We start from the raw sequence: 19,478 nt of genomic DNA, 5'->3' as shown, positions 1-19,478 counted from the left end.
CAGAACACAGTTTCGGTCCTGACTTCCTCACTTACCTGACTGAAGATGAACCCCAAACATACAGTCAGGCAATGACTTCTCCAGATGCATCATTCTGGAAAGAAGCGGTAGTAAGTGAGATGGACTCCATAATACGAAACAACACATGGAAACTCGTTGATTTACCTCCAGGTTCTAAAACCATAGGAAGTAAATGGATCTTTAAGAGGAAACGAAAACCAGATGGCACTGTAGAAAAATACAAAGCTAGGTTAGTAGCCAAAGGGTTCAGACAGAAAGAAGGACGTGACTTTTTTGACACCTATTCTCCTGTCACAAGGATCACTTCGATTAGAATTCTAATAGCAATCGCAGCAATTTACAACCTAGAGATACATCAAATGGATGTAAAAACTGCCTTTCTAAATGGTGAATTAGAAGAAGAAATATACATGGACCAACCAGAGGGGTTTGAGGTCAAGGGGCTAGAGAACAAAGTCTGCAAACTCATTAAATCCCTATATGGTCTTAAACAAGCACCGAAACAATGGCATGAAAAATTTGATCAAATAGTATTGGAGAATGGGTTCAAGATTAATGAGTCAGATAAATGTGTGTACACTAAATGTGTAAATGGGTATTATGTGATTATATGTCTATATGTAGATGACATGTTAATCCTAGGCACTTCCTTAGAGATAATAAACCAAACTAAGGAACTTCTGATTAAAAACTTTAAAATGAAAGACCTAGGACAAGCAGATGTAATTCTAGGGATAAAAGTAATAAGAAAACCTGAAGGGATTATCTTGAGTCAAACACACTATATCGAGTCTGTACTAAGGAAGTTTAATCAATTTGACTCCTCACCTGCAAGAGTACCCTTTGACCATTCCTTAGTCTTAAAGAAGAACAAGGGTGAGGCAGTATCCCAACTAGAGTACTCTAGGGTGATAGGAAGTCTTATGTACATAATGAACTGCACCAGACCAGACATTGCTTACGCGGTAAGCAGACTGAGCAGGTACACATGTAATCCTGGACAGTCCCACTGGGATGCACTAATTAAGGTACTCAGATACCTTAAATACACATTATCACACAGTTTACATTATTCACGGTATCCTGCGGTTCTAGAAGGATACACAGATGCAAACTGGATTTCAGACTCTGAAGAATCCAAATCCACGAGTGGGTTTGTTTTTACATTAGGAGGGGCTGCAGTTGCTTGGAAATCATCCAAGCAAACCTGCATAGCAAGGTCAACTATGGAATCAGAATTCATCGCACTTGATAAAGTCGCTGAAGAAGCTGAATGGATACGAAGCTTCTTGGATGATATTCCAATTTGGCCTAAACCAATGCCTTCAATTCTGATTCACTGTGACTCCACAGCTGCAATAGCTAAAGCTAAAAACAACATCTACAACGGAAAGTCTAGACATATTCGCCGCAGGCATAACTCGATTAAGCAATTGTTGGCTAATGGAGTGATTTCCATAGATTTTGTGAGATCTAAGGAAAACTTGGCAGATCCTTTGACGAAAGGATTATCAAGAGATGTTGTAAATTTAACGTCGAGGGGGATGGGGCTAAAGCCCATATTAGAGTAAATCATCTATGACGGATACCCAACCTTGGAATTGGAGATCCCATGACCTTGGTTCAATGGGCCAACTAAGTTGTAGATGAGAGCTTGTAAACACTCAAGGGAGAAATCTCCTACCCATCCCTATGACAAAGCGAGTGTACCTGTTCAATGTGGGGGATGAGATCTATAGCTTGGGTATACCAAGTGGGGTGGAACAGGACACCCTTGATGGACTCACCTATATGAGTGTGGAAGTGGGGCCGCTTCCTATGAGAATTGGGCTATTCTCTAGAGCGCTCATGAATACTAGGATATGCTCATGGCCGATAACGAGCACTACCGAATGATCTTGACAGAAATCAGAGGACTTGTGTGTGAGGTTTTTTGACCGAGTCTACATAACAGAAGTTCAGTTCAAGAACATTATGTTCACTGAACGACTGGTAGTCCCAACTAACCATCACAAAGCAAAGGTTCAAGTCATAAACGACACCTTCGCTGATACACAAAGCCTCGCACTTTTCTCTTCCAACCAGCTCTTCTAATTTTATTCATGTGGGGGATTGTTAGTAGTAGGATTTGAATAAAATCTAAAAACTACTTCTATTGAGCTAAAGAGACTTTCACAACACAAATTACTTTAGTCCCACATCTCTCCAAGAGAAAAACAAACTTGTGTTTATAAGGATAAAGTTGGGTGTAAAGGGGTGTGGCCCTTGGGGTTACAATAGTGCTCTCCGGAGGAGAGACCCATCACTTTTTAGAGGCACCCTCACCTTAGGCACACTTTAATTTATACCATTCACACCCTCGCGGGTCGGGTCACCGACCCGACCCGACCCGACCCGGAACCCGGACCCGGACCCGGACCCGGACCCGGACTCGGACTCGGTCTAGGTCTAGGTCTAGGTCTAGGTCTCGGTCTCGGTCTCGGTCTAGGTCTCGGTCTCGGTCTCGGTCTTGGTCTAGGTCTCGGTCTCGGTCTTGGTCTTGGTCTACCAGAGAAATGCCCTAATTTTTTTTTCTCTGACTTTTTCCTCCCTTACTGGCTAGTGGAAAGAGTCCACTACTGACTTGTTCTTCCACTACTGGCTAGTGGAAAGAGTCCACTTCCTTAAGTTTCTCAGTCCTATTCTTCCTCTACTGGCTATTTTTTCTCCACCGTTGGATCAAAACTACCCAAGTCTTATGATCTAAATTCGTACTCTATAAATAGGGATAAACTCCCAGAAGGAAATACACAGAAAAAGTATTTCGTCTTCTATCTCTCTCTCTCTAACAGTTCTCTGTTTTCTTTCTCTGTTTCGAATTCTGTCAAGATCAGTAGATCAAAATCGAAGTTTGCTTCTTCAATTTTGATAAGGAATAGTTGAATCCTAGGGGACTACGTTCGCAGACTGCAAAGCAATACCTAATTCTACGGTAGCAGGGGCGTTTAAAGTCTTCAGGAAAGCGAGTCCAACTTGTGCCTCTATTCCACCTTTACTTTACTACAGTTTATTGCAGGTTCATTCTTCCTGGTTGGTTCGATTAACACTTGATTTCAGCACTGCAAAAAGATAAGTCATTTATTTTGTTTACTGTTTATTGTTCATTGATATTTTCCTTTTCTAATTCGATTTTTAATACAAAGTTCATAACATCATCCGGTATAAGAGATGGAAGGCTATTTTGGAAGTTGATTGTCTTTAAAAGTTTATTATGGTGATTTGACCATTTTTAGGGTGAAAGAGAATTAACTTAATCTTCATACATCAAAGAACAAAGGGCACTGCTAGAGATACCCAAACAAAGTACTATAAATGTGCAGACAAACCCTTTTGACTGGGGTTCATTAACTTTGACTAGCTGGTTCTAATGCCTAAATACTTTTTTTCTCTTTTTTTTTTTTTGATGAGATACTTTTTATCTCTTTAGATTGTCATGTTCTACAGAATAAATATGTTGTAGGATGGGCCAGTCCAAGAGCACGCTTCTTTTCATTCTGGTTAGTTCGAAAGTTTGTTTACGATATCAGATTGTCTAGAATGAGATTTTATTTATTCTCTCAAATTTAATCAGTTCAAAAGAATTTCAACAACTGATCAGACATATTAACTCCATTACTGCTTATAAATTACTCCTAAATCGTTCTAGATCGATCCAAAACGGTGGATAAATAGTTTTAAAGGGTTTTACAACTTCGAACAAGGAGTTTGGTGAGATTTAGAAGGAAAAATATCGAACTAAAAACCAAGGAAGGATAAGTAGAAGTCAAAGGGCCACGGCGGTGCGTGGACTATGATAAGGCACTTTAGCCGGATGCTATTACATTGATTTGATTATATTTAGGGGGTGAAATGGCATTAACCCAATAAAATCTTCACCTACCAAAAAAGATAGGGACCCACCATAAAAAAACAAAAACATTACCATTTAGAGCGAGTCAGTCGAAATTGCGTCTCGATTCACTGTTTCCCATCTTCTTCGGATCCTTATAAATATTCTCACCCTCATTTCTTTCTCCTTGTCCATCTCTCTCTCTCTATTCTTTCTCTATCTAACTACAGATCTCTCGATTCTCTAACTTCTTCCGTAGAGGTGCGTACTCTCACATCCATTTACGTTTTCATTTTAGTTTCTTTCAGATCTCTGTCTCTTTAATCACTTCAATATATGTTTGATTGTTCTAAGTTTTCTTCTTAGATAATCGATTCCGATTTGTCGTGTTTGTACTTGTTAGAATATGAATTAAATTTGAGTAAATGATTCCGATCTGCTACTTCGATTCAGCTAGATCTCTGATTTATAGTAGTTTGTTAATGATCTTTGTTAGAACTATTAAGAGCTCTAGATCTATGCTCTTTTTATTATTCTTTATTTATTTTATGAATCTCTGTCAGATCTGAATCTGGATATTAAAATAGTTATTGTACAGATTAAGTTAGAACTTTTTAATGAATCTGGATTGTGTTTGTGGGACTTTTGTTTTGATTGATTGATTAATCTTGTTTAATTATAGATGGATACCTTCCTCTTCACCTCCGAATCTGTCAATGAGGGCCACCCAGACAAGCTTTGTGATCAAGTATCCGATGCCATTCTTGATGCTTGCTTAGAACAAGATCCAGAGAGTAAGGTTGCTTGCGAGACATGTACCAAGACCAATATGGTCATGGTTTTTGGTGAGATTACCACCAAGGCTAAGGTTGATTACGAGAAGATCGTTCGTGACACCTGCAGAGGGATTGGATTTGTTTCCGCTGACGTTGGTCTTGATGCTGACAAATGTAAAGTTCTTGTCAATATCGAACAACAAAGTCCTGACATTGCTCAAGGTGTTCATGGTCATTTGACTAAGAAGCCTGAAGAGATTGGAGCTGGAGACCAAGGTCACATGTTTGGTTATGCGACTGATGAAACTCCAGAATTGATGCCTTTAACTCATGTTCTTGCTACCAAACTTGGAGCGAAGCTTACCGAGGTGAGGAAGAACAAGACTTGCGGGTGGTTGAGGCCTGATGGAAAAACCCAAGTAACAGTTGAGTACAAGAACGATAATGGTGCCATGATCCCAATCCGAGTCCACACTGTTCTCATCTCCACACAACACGATGAGGGTGTCACAAACGAGCAAATTGCCAAGGACTTGAAAGAGCATGTAATCAAGCCCGTTATCCCAGCCAAGTACCTTGACGACAATACCATCTTTCACCTCAACCCATCTGGTCGTTTTGTTATCGGTGGCCCTCATGGTGATGCTGGTCTTACTGGACGAAAAATCATTATTGATACCTATGGTGGTTGGGGTGCTCATGGTGGTGGTGCTTTCTCCGGTAAGGATCCAACTAAGGTGGACCGAAGTGGTGCTTACATTGTTAGACAAGCTGCCAAGAGTGTGGTAGCATCTGGACTTGCTCGTCGTTGCATTGTTCAAGTTTCTTACGCCATCGGTGTTCCTGAGCCTCTTTCCGTGTTCGTAGATTCTTACAAGACTGGTACTATCCCTGACAAAGATATCTTGGCTTTGATCAAGGAGAATTTTGATTTCAGGCCTGGTATGATGTCGATTAACCTTGACTTGAAGAGAGGTGGTAACTTTAGGTTCCAGAAAACTGCTGCTTACGGGCACTTCGGCCGTGACGACCCAGATTTCACTTGGGAAACTGTCAAGAACCTCAAGTATGAAAAAGCTTGAGTTGATTTTACTCATCGGTAACTTCATTTCTAGTCATCCTAAAGAGAGAGAGAGAGAGTACTTATATTTACTTCATATATAAAGAAGAAAAAGGCTATTAGGAGTCTGTAACAGTATATTTTTCAATTTCAGTAAAATTGTCTTTTGTTTGAGTTTAGTGATTGTTTAGTCAAACACCAATTATCTTGGTAACTTGTTCTCTGGATGCTTCAATTTCTGTTGTTTGATTTCCTTTGGAAGAAAGATACTCTTGGTCATTGTTATATTTCTTCTTCACCTTTAATATACTTGAAAAAGTAAACATAGTACGAAACTTTCTTCCCTTTGTGATCGAAGGCGAAGGGGACGTTTTCGGATTAGGATTATTTCACACGAAGAGAAATAAGTTTCGGATTAGTTTGACTTTTACTCAAGAAAAGGTTAATTAACTTTAATAACAAGAAGTATATGGTTACTAAAATCATCGAGCAGACAAAGCAAACGAGTTTGTCGAGGCAAAAAGAAAGATATACCAATTCAATGTTTATTTTATCATAACTTTGTCAAGATGCTATTCATAATTCATTCATATAGTTTAGGATATCCCAAAAAGTATTCATAGATTTAAGGACGCTAAAGTAAAGTACACCTTATAAAACTCGGAAGCAATGAGTTGTCTAGTAAAAGGCCAATAATCATCATTTCTTACAACTTTCCACCATTTGCTTTTTTAAGGGGTTGAGAACGGAGGAGTTTAGGAGTGCAACCATAATCTATCCTGCAACCTCTGTTCTCCAGCACCAAGCATCTCATCGACTCTTTCACCATCTTGGAAGAAATGAAAAGTCGGAGTGTACCGTATATGTTGAGTAGTTTCCGGGCATTCATCAATGTCAGCATATACAAATGAAAGTTTTGGAAAATCGTTACTTAACTTGCGGAATGTGGGTAGAATTTGACTGCAGACACCACACCTGAAAAAGAAATGCACCAAGCCTATCATATTCTGTTAACCAATCTAAATGAACTCAAAACATGAATGAAAATGGTGAAGAACTGGTTATGATGGTATTAGAAGAAACAGATTTAGGTGATATTGAACCGTGAAGAACTGGTTATGATGGTATTAGAAGAAACAGATTTAGGTGATATTGAACCATGATTCCAGCGACAGAGTCTAACGGGCAAGAGGGATCCGAAGAACAGCAAGCATAATATATAAAACCGAAAGTATGTAGTAACATATCATTTTTCCACATGCCACTTCTTACTCAAAGGGAAATTAGGGATTATCACTTTGATATTTTGAAGAAGAGAAATAATTCACATTAATAAGTGTGAACCATACAAATGAATGAGGCACAAATGGCTTGGAAGACCAAACAAAGACGCATCGATCACTACATAGTAACAAAAGTAGTGTTCATTGCGGTGGGGGATCTCGGTCGAGGCCATGAGAGGTGGTACGAACTACGAAGACCTCTAGTTCGGACGCAAATAGGGTCCGATCACCAATGTAATTCCACAACAGCATACATCTATAACGTAGTTTAATTTCTCAAAAACTATTTTCATTTCTAACCCATTAATATAATTATATACCAAATTTAGATATAACCTCCTACATTTGTTCAACTCCACAAGAACCATGTTTATGTTCTTTCAGTTTCCACATCAAACACATTGTATGTAACTACTTCACTAATACTTGAGACCACTCAAAAGGGATAAAAATAAAGCTCACTAAAACCCTAAACTGATTAAAGAAAGAAAAAGAAGGCATTCAGGTGAAATAACATACCAAGATGCACCATAGTTGACAACTGCCTGCAATAGTGCAATCAATTAGAAATATCCATAAGTCTAATTCATCAATAGAATTGAACCCCACATTAGGGTACCCAAGAAAAGGTGTAAAGAGAGAAAGAGAGATTATAAAAGTTAAGTTACAGGAGTCTTGGAAGATTTGATATTTTGCATAATTTCCAAGAGATTTTGGTCTGTGGAAGCAGTCTTGAGATTCCCATGGAGATTAGCTTTCTCTTTGCTCAACCCAGATCCATCCTCCATTTACACAACTACTAGTACTACTGATGAATTCCAAACACAAACCCTTTTTACCAAATTTCGAACAATGGATTTTGGGGACAATCTCAATCTTACCAACTTACTAGATACAACCCAGTTCCCCCAGCGGGTCTGGCTCGGTTTATCAAATGCTATCAGACGCCCAAACGGCCAAACCCTATCTGTTAGCATTTGGCCAACATGGTCCGCTTATTAATGTTCGGCCATTCAAGAACAAAGAGAGAAAATAGAAGTAGTTTAATTGCACATCATATAGACATGACATTATTTCTAGAAGACCTTCTTTTATATGGGTCGAAGTGTGGAACTATTCAAAATTTTCATTGAACTTATGTGACCTACTAGGACTTTGCATTGATGCATACACGTTGACTGCATCCGAAAGTGTCCAATATGGTTAGTGGGCCCGCAAGGTGGCTCCTTTTAGATAATGTACAACTAAGTAAGGAGTACCCGATATTCGATATATACTCGAAAGACTTTGATGGACTTCGACAAATTTGAGACATTAAAAATTACAAGTTTACCCGCTTAATGAACTTAATGGACTTAAAATTCCGAAGTCCGACCCACCCAACCTAATGAGGGCGTAAACCCGTAGTCACCCGACCCAATTACTACTCCTATCGATAAATTGGAAGAGCTATAGTTGAGCTACAGTTGAGTGACCTAATGGTCAACATGGTTTCTGAGAGAGATATGACGTGTGAACTCTATTGAGTCTGCCTCACTAGTGAAGAGTTGTGTACTGCAGCTCCAGGAAAATCTCCTCCCGGGAAAAAGGAAGATAATCAACTGAGAAGAGAGCTGAGAGCTCATCCTCCTCAGTCATGTCATCTTCTCTTCTCACACTGCAAAATTCTTCTCCTTCCATTTTATTTACAAATCCTCTCCTAAAATTTCATCAATTCCCCATCTCTCCTGTTCTTCTTAATCTTCCTTCCTTGATAACAACACCTGCAGCTTCAACAATTTCTTCAACCAGTAATTCCCATAACTTGAAGCTCAAGTACCTACCTCGATCATCTCCTGAAGGTCTGAGCTTGAAACCCTAACTAACTGTGTTTGCTGTTATCTTAATCTAATCCATTTTCTGCAGATTTCTGGACATGGGTATCTTTAATCTGTAACATAAAGCTCTTGCCCTTCATCAGAGTGGCTTTTTCAATTTTCACCTGTTCCTGGAAACAAATTTAGCTTGAAAACATTTATAAGTGATGACCCATGTTTCTTCTGAGTTATATGGAAGTAATTAGTGAAGAATTTGTTGACATTCTTATCTCTAATTTTAGAACTAATTGATTGTTTCAGTTTTTGTGCTCATGGAAAATCATAATTTGATTATGTTACAGGAATTCCTGGTGAGCTAATTGAGGAAGAAGACTCAAAATTTGTTCCTCTAAATGTTGATGATCCTAAATATGGCCCTCCTGTAAGTATTTATCAAACTGAGTCAGATAAAAACAAACATTTTGTACTCCGAATAGTCTGACTCAAGTCAATTCAGATCATTGAGTCAGATTTGAGATCTAATTTGAGAAAAAAAATGCTAACTTCATCAACTTTATGATTCAAACAACTGTTTGGCTTCTGCAGGCTTTATTGCTGTTGGGCTTTGAGTTAGAGGAAACTGCAAAGGTATTGTCTAAATCCCTACCTATAAAATATTAGTATTTTGTACTCTAATAGCATTATCTCCCATATTGCCTGAGCATTAGAATTTCAAAGTAGATAAGTCATGGGGAATCCTTTCTCTGCAAGCCAGTTTTGAAGGAGATATAAGCCCAATGGGCTCTAATATAAGTATCAGAGCTAGTGTCTCATGGGTGGTTTTGAGACTTCGTAACCTTAGCCTTACGTTGAAGATATTAGCATTGTCCCGCATTGCCTGAGCACTAGAATATCTAAAGTAGCTAAGTCGTAGGCAATCTTTTCCTCTCAAGCTGGTTTTCAAGGAGAGTCAGACACTCAGACCCAATGAGCTCTAGCAATAACAACCTTTGTCTAATATGGATCAAAAGTTCTCGAAACAACTTGCGATTCTAAATCCGATCCTTATCGATGCCTATAAGTTTTGCATATTTGTAAAATTTTATCTACTTAGTGTCCTCTTTAATCTTTATTGCAGATACATAATCTTCTGAAGGAGATGGATGGTGAATTTCTGCAGGTAATACCAAAAAGATAACATGATTAATACTTTATAAATTCCTTTATTCGTTCATCTCTCGTAATCTTCGACATGATCGCGAGATCGCTATTTAGCAATACCCCACATAATGTTTGAGTTTTAATCTAATTTTTCATTTATATTAGGTTATACATTGTACAGAAGACATGATCAGTGGCTCATTGTGGGAAGCAATGAATTCCCAGCCCCAAACCAAACTGTCGAAAGAAAAGGTCAGGTCTTCTTTCTCATCTGTTTTATGTTTAATCACGATTCATTCTTTCCCTATTAACACAAGTATGTTGTCTTATAGTTGGGCTTCATCAAATCGTTCAAGTTTCTTAATTCTTAGATGCAAATTGATAATACCAAATGAATATTTTATGATCCTACTGTTAAGAAAAGTACTACTCGTATATCATATGATATTAATTTCATCCTTCCCTTCTTCTAAATGTAGTTAACGTGTATATATCCTGTAGATTGCAAAATCAGTTCCCCGGGTTTGCTTCTTATCTGGTCTAACAGGGGAAGAAATGATGATGTTTATCGATGCACTTGAAGAAACTGGTAAATAGACAAATTATTTACATGTTCACTAATATAAAAATTTATACCTTATACATGAGGAGCTTGATTCCGATGTTTTGATCGAAAATATGATCACTTCTTTATAGAGCTAGAACCAGCTGTTTTTGCTGCTCTTGTCCCTAACAGTGCAGATAAGCCATTAACAGAGGTGATTGAAGAGATTATGGGAGACCATGAGATGATGGTAAGCTGCAAATTATAATTCTTTTCTTCATCTGCAATCAAGTACTGGTCAGTAACATATCTGAAACGATTTTAATCTGCAATGCAGAAGGCGAAAGAAGCGGAATCAACGTAAGCACAGACACGAAGAATTAAAAACAACCCAATTCATAATTTTGTTCTGGTAGTGAGATTGTGATAAATGCAACTAGTAATGGTGATTCAAGCTATTGTTATGGAACGAAGTCCTCGTCTATAGTTAAATCAAGCTCAGAGTTCAAGTCATCTGTTTAAGTTTGTGGGTAAGAAGAACCTAGCAAGTTTTAACAAATTTCGCTGCCTTTGAACTAGATTTTCCATTAAATCCATCTTCCTAAGCACTCAATTGCCTCTCTAGTAATTCTCGGCGAAGGACTTGACTGTGTTCTATTTCGTAAAATTGCAAACTTCATCGTCTTTATGTATGTAATTTTGTATACCACAACATTGGTCAGTCCAATTGTTTAGAGGAATTCATGAAACAAATTTGATGTAAAATATTGGAAAGTAGTTTGTGATTATCAGGCCTGAGTTTTATTCAGATGGGTCTCCTGTTCCAAAATGGAATCCAGGACTTTCGAAAGATGATCCCCAAACTCAAGAACATTTTGTACTTCAATTCATGTAACCAGTAATCTTTAGAGGGGTAGAATCCCGACCGGCTTAGGTAGCCACCTAGGACTTAGAGAGTGTTATGATGAAGAACAAGTAAACCACGAAAATGAATAGTGGAAGGAAACAATCACGCATAACAACCCGAGACCTATTTTATAGAGAACAATAGTGCGATAATTTTCACTATGAATGAAGAACAAGATTACAAAGATTTCTCAAGAGTCGAGAGTTGTAGTATTTGTAACTCATTAAAACCCTAACACTCGAGCTGCCTCTAAGTCTCTCCTCAAAACCGAAAATAGGATACTCACTTTACATTGATAACATCTCTTCGTAAGAGATGGAAATGGATCCCACCAGGCAAACATAAATAAATTGGTCGAACCAAAATTTTCTAAGACAATTTCTTGGGTCGCAAATCAGATTAGACACGTCAACTGATAATCAAAGCACATTCAACAGAGAGGGAAATGGATCCCACTTTTCTTCCTTAGTAAGCCTCAGTAAAAAAAGAATAAGCAAAGAACGACACTCTTCACATAATCTAAGGTGGAGTTTTTTTTCTATTGTCTGAAACTGACTTGTCTTGAGTTTTGTCAAGGTTGAATTTGACTTGGTTGATTCAAGTCAACCCTAAAATAGCGACCCTACCCAAGCCTGATTTTCAAGTGACTTGGTTGATTCTAAATCTGACTTCCGATTCTAATCAATGCAGACTTCAAGTCAGATTTCAGATCGAGAACTTAGAAAAAAAAACAAACACTACCTAAGCCTTTTGTAAGGAGAGAGAAATCATTTATAATGACGTGAGATCATATGAATCAGATTTGATGTAGTTTGTTGAAGAAGCCTTCTTTCCTTTTTTCTCTCTGTCTATATATCTGCTTACCAGAGTGACGATTAAAACCCTAACCAAAACCCTAAAACCATGGAAGATGATAAACCATGGACGGTATTCTGCTCAGTAGTAGCCATGGACACCACTAATATCTACTACAGAGTTTGCTCATCTTGTGAAAAAACACTCCCAGATAACATCAATAACTGCAACTACTGTCATTTCAAATCATCAAATTCCTCCAGATCCAAACTCCTTTACCGCATTCTCGTAAGCACAATCAAATAAACTCCAAGAGAAAAGTTTTTTTTTTTTCCTTCTGAATTCTTGTTTGTTGAAATTTGCAGTTATCAATTGCATCAGAAGACGAAGTTTTTGTAGTGATATTGTTTGATAGAGCGGCTAAAGTTCTAATCGGTTGTTCGGCTGATGAATTCATCAAATTCATGAATCTTAATCAATCTGCAGGTAAATCAAATTAACTAATAATTTAAATTCTTCAATTACAATTTTTGTTGTTTACTTTTCTGATTGATGATTTTGTTTTAATTTGTGTAGATTTTGATGATGTTGGTAGAGTATTGGAAGGGGAAATGTTTGAAATGAAGCTTTCTAAACCTAAAAATGGAAACGCACAACATCTTCGTGCTGTTATGGTTTCTCCTCTACGATCTGGTTTTGTTCCTGTTATTCAGTCTTTGAAGAAATTGTATAATCACTCTTGAGAAGAATGTGGGTTTGAAGGAGATTCGATCTTAGTCTAGGGTTCAGATTCTGTAGTCCTTTTATCTTCTTTTTTCCTCTAACTTTTAAAATTTTGATTAAAACTCCATTAACAAATCATTATTAGAGGCTGAGCTCCACTAATGGAAGAAGATATGACAATCTTAGTCTAGGTTACTAGCGATATTGTCCGCTTCAGGACCTCACGACCTTAAAACGCACTACTGGGATTTTTTTTACATTATAAGAGTTATAAACTGTAGTTGTTATCTCCCATAACTTAAGTTGATTTTTGTTTTTTAAAGCTAGAAGCCAATACTCAGATTACATACCATTCAAGAGGTAAGAAAGAACAACACGAAAACGACACAGTATTTCTAGATCCTTTATGTGATAGATTACATACATGATATGTCAAATCCTGCAAATCTGATCAGTTCAGAAATTGAAGATAAAGCATTTTAACCTTGTTAATACAAACTTAGATCTATATGACAAGTAAAAAAGAGGTCGATATGAGGTGGTAAATACAAAATCTACGAGTCTATGACCTCACTTTGGCAAGTCGAGCCCTTATCTCTTCTAGTTCTTCCTCATCATCAGCTCCAACTTCCTGAAAAAGTTTTGGACAAAAAAGTTTTGATCCTTCGTCCTTTTCGCAAGAGGAAATAAAAGAAACCAGTAGGCGTAGTATATAGTGTTTAGTGCATACCTCTTCTTCGGCTCGGCTGGGTTGTTTTAGTTTCTCTCTCCTAGCTGCTTCTGGAAGTTGTGCTGCAGTCTCCCCAGCTATTTCAGACAAAACCTTGTCAACTTCTTCTTCGGTTTCCTCTTCTATATCTTCAGAATCTAGTGCAGAATCGACAGCATCATTCACCATCTCTTCGATTACTCCTGCCTAGAAAATTGATATTCGTTGTTAATTAGACGAGAATAGGCTACATATAGTAATTTTTTCAGTATCTTTCGGACATATGTTACCTTGGTCATTTCTTTGCTAAATTCTTGCATAGTTGCAGCCACTTCTGGAGCTTTCATGAGGTTATTCACAAGCTTCATGACTTCAGCACTCTTCGATAAATGACCTACTGTTCGAGCAATTGCTGCAAATCCATCCAAGTATTGTATAAACAGCATGCCACAATTTTAGAGAAACCCCAAAACCAACATCAACAACTTCCTTTTCGTTAAAGAGTATTGAAAGTTGAAATCCGATTTATCCAAGCAATTTCATTTATCTTTGAGGAAGACAAAATGACCATATTAATGTTTCTACGTATATAAAATTAGGACAGACAATGATGCACGACTAATAATAGCAAAGACAAAAGATATAAACCATTCTTCACCAGTAAAGAGTTACGTTAATAAATTTTGAAGCTTTAATCTAAAAATCATCATACCAACACTTTCACCAAGGTGCATCGAAATTGAATTCATCTGTGCCTTATTCTCATAAAGACGGTTCACAGCTCTTCTTGATCTCACGATTTCTTTAGCAAGTGACTACATCACAAATTTGAGAAAATTAAGATTAGAAGAATGTGGATCATGAAAAGATTTAAGATATAACTTCTTAAAAGACGAAAAGTTTAAGCGTAACAAGTAAATGAAACCTACAACTTGGATACTCATTGAGAACCTAGACTCGGAACCCACGTACTAAAATGAGTTACATGTTCGGGAAAATATCAGACTTTGTCGAGTACGGACTGAACAGGCTAAGTAAGTCCATTAAAACCACGGGCTGAACAGGCTAAGTAAGTCCATTAAAACCATCCAAAATGTGAACGGGGATATAGAGATGTTGTATATTGCCCCAGATAGAACAATAGACATGAGTGTAGTTGTTTGACTGCCAATTTCCTAAATTAAACTATTAAATGGGCACAATATAAATGCAACGAATCGAAGCAAACCATAAACGAGAAGTACCATATCCTCCACATTAGAGTGTGTGGAATTCAATCTTATTCTCAAGCATACAGTTTCAAACAATGTTTTCAGATAAATCCTTATACTCTTTTGAGTAATTCTTGTTAGAGCTCGTTAGGTCTAACTCTCATTGAAAACTGGCTTCCAAGGAAAGGGTTTTATTCAAGGTTTATCTACATCACAAATTCTTGAGTAGCAACAAATGTCGGATGATGCTAATAACTCTCATTGAAAACAATGTGGGATGATGCTAATAACTGTGAAAACTTAAGTAGCAACAAATGGACTTGCCTATGGACCATGTATTCACAAATAAACCATTAGAGTGGTGGATCTAGCATCTGATCTAAATTGAATCATCTATGCCTAAGTCGTGGCTCTCGAAAATCTTTTTCATTAGCAACCGTTGCACCTGTCGATCTGTACCCACATAAAACAACTTCACATACCGTCTCCTCTCTGCTGCTCTGGATTATGCCTCAATCTAGGGTTGTATCATGTATCTCAAACGGAACAGGTTGTGTTCAACAAGATCAACCTATTCTTCTGTACCTAAGTAGTGGCTCTCGAAAAGCTTTTTTGTTAACACCCATTTCACCACTCGATCTGTATCCACATAAAAACGACATCTCATACCATCTCCTATCTGCTGATCTTGCTTATGCCTCAAAATAAGGTTGTATCATGTATGTCAAACGAAACGGGTTAGTGGTCAACAAGATCACCCTATTCTTCTATCTCATTCGACTTCCTTACTTTTGTGGCAACTAGTCTATATCACTACAATTTCATCCATTAACAAACGTGTCTTACTTTATTATGCATATTCGCTTATCAATCATGGGTGTTACTAGTATTCATATTGACAAAAGCTATGGAACTCACTTCATTGCATCTATGTTCTAAAATACTGTTAAGTTGCAAATCTCAAATAGAAACCCTAGAATTTCAATGAATAAAGGAACTGGTACTGAAGGGCAACAATGATTCATCAAATTACAAAACCTAAAAATGAAAAATTAGATTTGCTACCTTTGCAGAACCCATGTCGTTTCTCTTGGCAGCCTCTCTAATAGCCTTTTGAACACTTTTCTCTTCTCTCTGAACATCTACAAAATTTAGATAAAAAAAAAACAGAAGAAATCATGATTTTGAAATAACTGAAGACTCCAATTTGGGGGAAAAAAACAATACCGATCCTGCAAAAAGAGGGGAGAAATTAGGGTTTTGGGTATAGGATCGTAGAAGAAATAGTAGTACCTCGTATTTGGCGTTCGATGTTTCGAGATTCTTGCCTAAGACGTCTTTGCCAATCTCTCAATTGTTGCTGAGGATTTGCTTTCGGCTTCAACAAATTCTTCACTTTCTCCATTCCAATTTCTCTATCTATTTCTCTTTCTCTTTCTCTCTCTAGAAAATAAAATCCAGGAAGAGGACGAAAATGGAGATTGCTTAAAATCAAAGCTTTCTTTTCTCAGTACTAGATTAAACCTTAGCTTTCTGAAGAAAAAAATGAGAACTTTATTCCCTTCTTCCTTGTCCTGGTAACTGAAATTTGCTTTCAACTATCTCTAATGTCACTTTAAGGGTAGATTTGGCCTACTCTTCTTGTTCCTTAGCGTGTGGGTTGGAGTGGTTAGACCTAAATACTTGGTTCTATTAGTTGTTTGAATCTCATTTGTCTTAATGGAAAACTCATAATCAACCATTTAAACATCCTAACTCAGTACAAAAATAAAGATTCTGAAATCGGTACCTTCATGGTGCGGCACAAATGAACTCGGGAGTCGACTCTACAATCTACTTTTTAAGCCTTACCCTAACTCTACATACCCATAAAACAGAAGTTCATAAACAAATAAAATATTAGGGCCTTAATAGGGGAGAAGATGGACTTATCCGACAAGGAGGCCTGACATGGTCAATTACGACCCAAAAGTTGGCGCTAGCAACCTGGTGACTCTCTTGTTATGCCATAGGACATTGTTCGGAACACTACATGGTTCGACATAGCACGATTGGTGGCAACAATTCTGATGTGTATATCACAATTTAAAATCGAAGAAATAAATTGTTAGTGCCAAAAATTAAGTGAGTCTAACTAATGAAATACATGTAGCGAGTCTACATAGAATCAGACGAATTACTTATCAAAAAAGTAAAATTTGGACGGGAGAGATAAGATAATCAAAACAAATGTTCAACTTTTAATGGTCAATTAATCAATCAACTTCCTTATCAATCTATAATTTTCACAATGTGGTTATAATGATATGGATAATTAGTTGCTCTTACAACCAAAATTATTCTCATCCAAGCTAATTAGTCTTGATTAATATTAACTAAAATTACCCCATTTTTGTTAAATTTAGCCAATTTGTTTCCGCCATTTTATCTCTCCCTCATTCTTTATTCAATTCCTTCTTTGTATATATATTTCTCTATGTACTTTCCTCCTCCCTACTCCTTCTTCTTCACATCTCTCTCTCATCCCTCTTTCTCCTTCTAAAGCCATGACTAATACACAACAAGGTAGTTTTGTAGTACATTTAGTACAAGGAAGATGGTTCATGATTTTCGCGTCGTTTTTAATAATGGCAGGTGCTGGTGCAACTTATCTCTTTGGTATATACTCTAAACAGATCAAATCTTCATTAGGTTATGATCAAGAGACTCTAAATTTACTTGGGTTTTTCAAAGATCTTGGAGCAAGTGTTGGTGTTCTTTCTGGTCTCCTTGCTGAAGTAACTCCTCCATGGTTCGTTCTTCTTATTGGTGCTGGAATGAACTTTACAGGATATTTCATGATTTGGTTAAGTGTTGCAGGCAAAATAGCTAAACCTAAAGTTTGGCAAATGTGTTTATATATATGCATAGGAGCTAATTCACAAAATTTTGCTAATACGGGTGCGTTAGTTACGTGCGTAAAAAACTTCCCCGAGAGCCGAGGAATTATGTTGGGTCTATTAAAAGGTTTCGTCGGCCTTAGCGGAGCCATTATGACACAACTTTATCTTGCTATTTATGGAAATGATTCAACTTCTCTTATACTCTTTATCGGTTGGTTTCCGGCCGCTTTATCTATTATTTTCTTATTTGTTATCCGAGAAAAACCCGTTGTCCGACAACCGAATGAGAAAAGGGTATTCTATGATTTTCTCTTTATATCCATGGGCATAGCTTTGCTTCTTATGGCTGTAATTATAACTCAAAAACAGATAAGTTTCTCTCATGCTGCTTATGTAGCAACATCTACTATTGTTTGTATCTTGCTCTTTCTTCCTCTTATTGTTGCAATTAAACAAGAATGGGAAATGTGGAATCTCAAGAAACTACCCATTGATCCACCAAATTTGGTAACTGTACAAAACCCACCATATATTGAGTCAAAAGCATCAACTTCAAGTTCTGACAAACAAGAAGAGAAATCAGAGGTTTCTTGTTTTTCAAACATTTTCAAGACTCCCGATAGAGGTGAAGATTATACAATTTTACAAGCTCTTTTGAGTATGGATATGTTGATTATATTCTTATCTACCTTTGCTGGGCTCGGGTCAAGTTTAGCCGCTATCGATAACTTGGGCCAAATCGGCGAAGCCTTGGGTTACCCAACTCTTACTATAAGTACATTTGCTTCTCTTATTAGTATTTGGAACTACTCGGGTAGAGTTTTCGCGGGCTTTGTTTCCGAAGCTCTTCTTACTAAATTGGGCTTCCCTCGAACCCTAATGACAACAATATTTCTTGCTATTTTATGTCTTGGACACCTTATTGTGGCGTTTCCTTTTGATGGGTCTCTCTATATTGCATCGATTATCATTGGTTTCTCATATGGTGCACAATTGACATTGTTATTTACCATTATATCAGAACTATTCGGGCTTAAATATTACTCTACATTGTTCAATTGTGGTCAACTAGCAAGTCCAATCGGTTCTTATGTATTGAATGTTAAGATAGCGGGGGTTCTTTACGATAAAGAAGCACATAAACAATTTCCAAATCTTGGACATTTACCTGTCAAGGAATTAACTTGTATTGGTGTTCATTGTTATAGACTAACTTTTATTATAATGGCTATAATTACGGCAGTCGGAGCTCTTGCTTCGTTTATATTGGTCATAAGAACGCGTAAATTCTATAAAGGAGATGTCTATAAGAAGTTTAGGGAAGATTCGAAAGCGGCCGAAGTGGATATGGCTGTGACTTCAAGTAACAGAGCTCAAAAATGAGACTGAATGAGAATTCACAGAGAAGAACAGAATAAGTAGAGGAAGAAACCAAAAGAGCTAGCAGAGAATTGATTTCTTAGTGCTTATTTTTCTTTTGTTTCCCCTTGGCTGTGAAAAATGTAAAACTAATGAAGAGATGGTCTTTCTTCATTTTTCTAACCAAAGAAAGACAAGAAAAGAAAAGAAAAGAAAAGAAAAGAGAAGAAAAAGAAAAGATAAAAAAGAGAGATGATAAGTCATTCAATGTCATTGTGAATCAAATTTCATGAATTAAAGATGGTTGATCAAAGTTGGGGTTAAAAGTTTTTTTTTTTTTAATGTGATTATGTTTACTACCCAAGAAATTAAGAAGCTACTCC

General features: G+C 37.1%; 6 protein-coding genes across 7 annotated transcripts; 4 read left to right on the top strand and 2 right to left on the bottom strand.

The window, feature by feature from the left end:
• The first annotated feature begins 3,474 nt into the window (after positions 1 to 3,474).
• LOC147565598 (S-adenosylmethionine synthase 3-like) lies at positions 3,475 to 5,904 on the top strand. The gene is made up of 2 exons (XM_086652101.1): positions 3,475 to 4,150; positions 4,572 to 5,904. Exon 2 carries the CDS (start codon positions 4,572 to 4,574, stop codon positions 5,745 to 5,747), a length of 1,176 nt encoding a protein of 391 aa, XP_086508227.1. The 5' UTR covers positions 3,475 to 4,150; the 3' UTR covers positions 5,748 to 5,904.
• A 350-nt stretch (positions 5,905 to 6,254) lies between these two features.
• LOC147565597 (Thioredoxin superfamily protein) lies at positions 6,255 to 8,532 on the bottom strand. Its single transcript, XM_086652106.1, has 3 exons — positions 7,677 to 8,532; positions 7,528 to 7,553; positions 6,255 to 6,700 (listed from the first exon to the last, which is right to left on the bottom strand). The coding sequence occupies exons 1-3, from the start codon at positions 7,794 to 7,796 to the stop codon at positions 6,481 to 6,483; spliced, it is 366 nt and encodes a 121-aa protein (XP_086508232.1). The 5' UTR covers positions 7,797 to 8,532; the 3' UTR covers positions 6,255 to 6,480.
• Positions 8,533 to 8,617: 85 nt separating this feature from the next.
• LOC147565596 (vacuolar acid trehalase) lies at positions 8,618 to 11,317 on the top strand. 2 transcript variants are annotated; one of them, XM_086652103.1, is made up of 8 exons: positions 8,618 to 8,849; positions 9,167 to 9,246; positions 9,411 to 9,452; positions 9,943 to 9,984; positions 10,131 to 10,217; positions 10,467 to 10,554; positions 10,662 to 10,759; positions 10,847 to 11,317. In XM_086652103.1, the coding sequence occupies exons 1-8, from the start codon at positions 8,645 to 8,647 to the stop codon at positions 10,871 to 10,873; spliced, it is 669 nt and encodes a 222-aa protein (XP_086508229.1). In that variant the 5' UTR covers positions 8,618 to 8,644; the 3' UTR covers positions 10,874 to 11,317. The 2 variants fall into 2 exon arrangements, with proteins under 2 accessions (XP_086508229.1, XP_086508230.1); XM_086652104.1 differs by lacking the exon at positions 8,618 to 8,849 and adding an exon at positions 8,914 to 9,062.
• Positions 11,318 to 12,095: 778 nt separating this feature from the next.
• LOC147565595 (replication factor-A carboxy-terminal domain protein) lies at positions 12,096 to 13,072 on the top strand. Its single transcript, XM_086652105.1, has 3 exons — positions 12,096 to 12,499; positions 12,577 to 12,697; positions 12,788 to 13,072. The coding sequence occupies exons 1-3, from the start codon at positions 12,320 to 12,322 to the stop codon at positions 12,952 to 12,954; spliced, it is 468 nt and encodes a 155-aa protein (XP_086508231.1). The 5' UTR covers positions 12,096 to 12,319; the 3' UTR covers positions 12,955 to 13,072.
• Positions 13,073 to 13,241: 169 nt separating this feature from the next.
• On the bottom strand, positions 13,242 to 16,754 carry LOC147565594 (vacuolar protein sorting-associated protein 24 homolog 1-like). The gene is made up of 6 exons (XM_086652102.1): positions 16,148 to 16,754; positions 15,920 to 15,996; positions 14,356 to 14,458; positions 13,934 to 14,055; positions 13,665 to 13,850; positions 13,242 to 13,565 (listed from the first exon to the last, which is right to left on the bottom strand). Exons 1-6 carry the CDS (start codon positions 16,257 to 16,259, stop codon positions 13,497 to 13,499), a joined length of 669 nt encoding a protein of 222 aa, XP_086508228.1. The 5' UTR covers positions 16,260 to 16,754; the 3' UTR covers positions 13,242 to 13,496.
• Positions 16,755 to 17,362: 608 nt separating this feature from the next.
• LOC147565593 (protein NUCLEAR FUSION DEFECTIVE 4-like) lies at positions 17,363 to 19,432 on the top strand. Its single transcript, XM_086652099.1, has one exon. The coding sequence runs from the start codon at positions 17,401 to 17,403 to the stop codon at positions 19,117 to 19,119; it is 1,719 nt and encodes a 572-aa protein (XP_086508225.1). The 5' UTR covers positions 17,363 to 17,400; the 3' UTR covers positions 19,120 to 19,432.
• The last annotated feature ends 46 nt before the right edge of the window (positions 19,433 to 19,478 follow it).

This window comes from Eschscholzia californica, unplaced genomic scaffold (assembly GCF_041429995.1).
Source record: "Eschscholzia californica isolate CP2 unplaced genomic scaffold, dmEscCali1.0.p SCAF_1, whole genome shotgun sequence".
NCBI lineage: Eukaryota > Viridiplantae > Streptophyta > Magnoliopsida > Ranunculales > Papaveraceae > Eschscholzia > Eschscholzia californica.
This window is presented reverse-complemented; position numbering and strand designations above follow the sequence as displayed.

What these genes read in the sequence shown, in the direction of transcription:
- LOC147565598 (XM_086652101.1), top strand. Translation starts at nt 4,572, where the DNA reads ATGGATACCTTCCTCTTCACCTCCGAATCTGTCAATGAGGGCCACCCA.
- LOC147565597 (XM_086652106.1), bottom strand. Translation starts at nt 7,796, where the DNA reads ATGGAGGATGGATCTGGGTTGAGCAAAGAGAAAGCTAATCTCCATGGG. An exon ending in TCAAATCTTCCAAGACTCCT is followed by an intron (nt 7,554 to 7,676) that starts GTAACTTAACTT and finishes GCACTATTGCAG; the next exon opens with GCAGTTGTCAACTATGGTGC. An exon ending in GTCAACTATGGTGCATCTTG is followed by an intron (nt 6,701 to 7,527) that starts GTATGTTATTTC and finishes TTTCTTTTTCAG; the next exon opens with GTGTGGTGTCTGCAGTCAAA.
- LOC147565596 (XM_086652103.1), top strand. Translation starts at nt 8,645, where the DNA reads ATGTCATCTTCTCTTCTCACACTGCAAAATTCTTCTCCTTCCATTTTA. An exon ending in ACCTCGATCATCTCCTGAAG is followed by an intron (nt 8,850 to 9,166) that starts GTCTGAGCTTGA and finishes ATTATGTTACAG; the next exon opens with GAATTCCTGGTGAGCTAATT. An exon ending in AGTTAGAGGAAACTGCAAAG is followed by an intron (nt 9,453 to 9,942) that starts GTATTGTCTAAA and finishes TCTTTATTGCAG; the next exon opens with ATACATAATCTTCTGAAGGA.
- LOC147565595 (XM_086652105.1), top strand. Translation starts at nt 12,320, where the DNA reads ATGGAAGATGATAAACCATGGACGGTATTCTGCTCAGTAGTAGCCATG. An exon ending in AACTCCTTTACCGCATTCTC is followed by an intron (nt 12,500 to 12,576) that starts GTAAGCACAATC and finishes TGAAATTTGCAG; the next exon opens with TTATCAATTGCATCAGAAGA. An exon ending in GAATCTTAATCAATCTGCAG is followed by an intron (nt 12,698 to 12,787) that starts GTAAATCAAATT and finishes TAATTTGTGTAG; the next exon opens with ATTTTGATGATGTTGGTAGA.
- LOC147565594 (XM_086652102.1), bottom strand. Translation starts at nt 16,259, where the DNA reads ATGGAGAAAGTGAAGAATTTGTTGAAGCCGAAAGCAAATCCTCAGCAA. An exon ending in CATCGAACGCCAAATACGAG is followed by an intron (nt 15,997 to 16,147) that starts GTACTACTATTT and finishes TAAATTTTGTAG; the next exon opens with ATGTTCAGAGAGAAGAGAAA. An exon ending in GCACCTTGGTGAAAGTGTTG is followed by an intron (nt 14,056 to 14,355) that starts GTATGATGATTT and finishes ATGGATTTGCAG; the next exon opens with CAATTGCTCGAACAGTAGGT.
- LOC147565593 (XM_086652099.1), top strand. Translation starts at nt 17,401, where the DNA reads ATGACTAATACACAACAAGGTAGTTTTGTAGTACATTTAGTACAAGGA.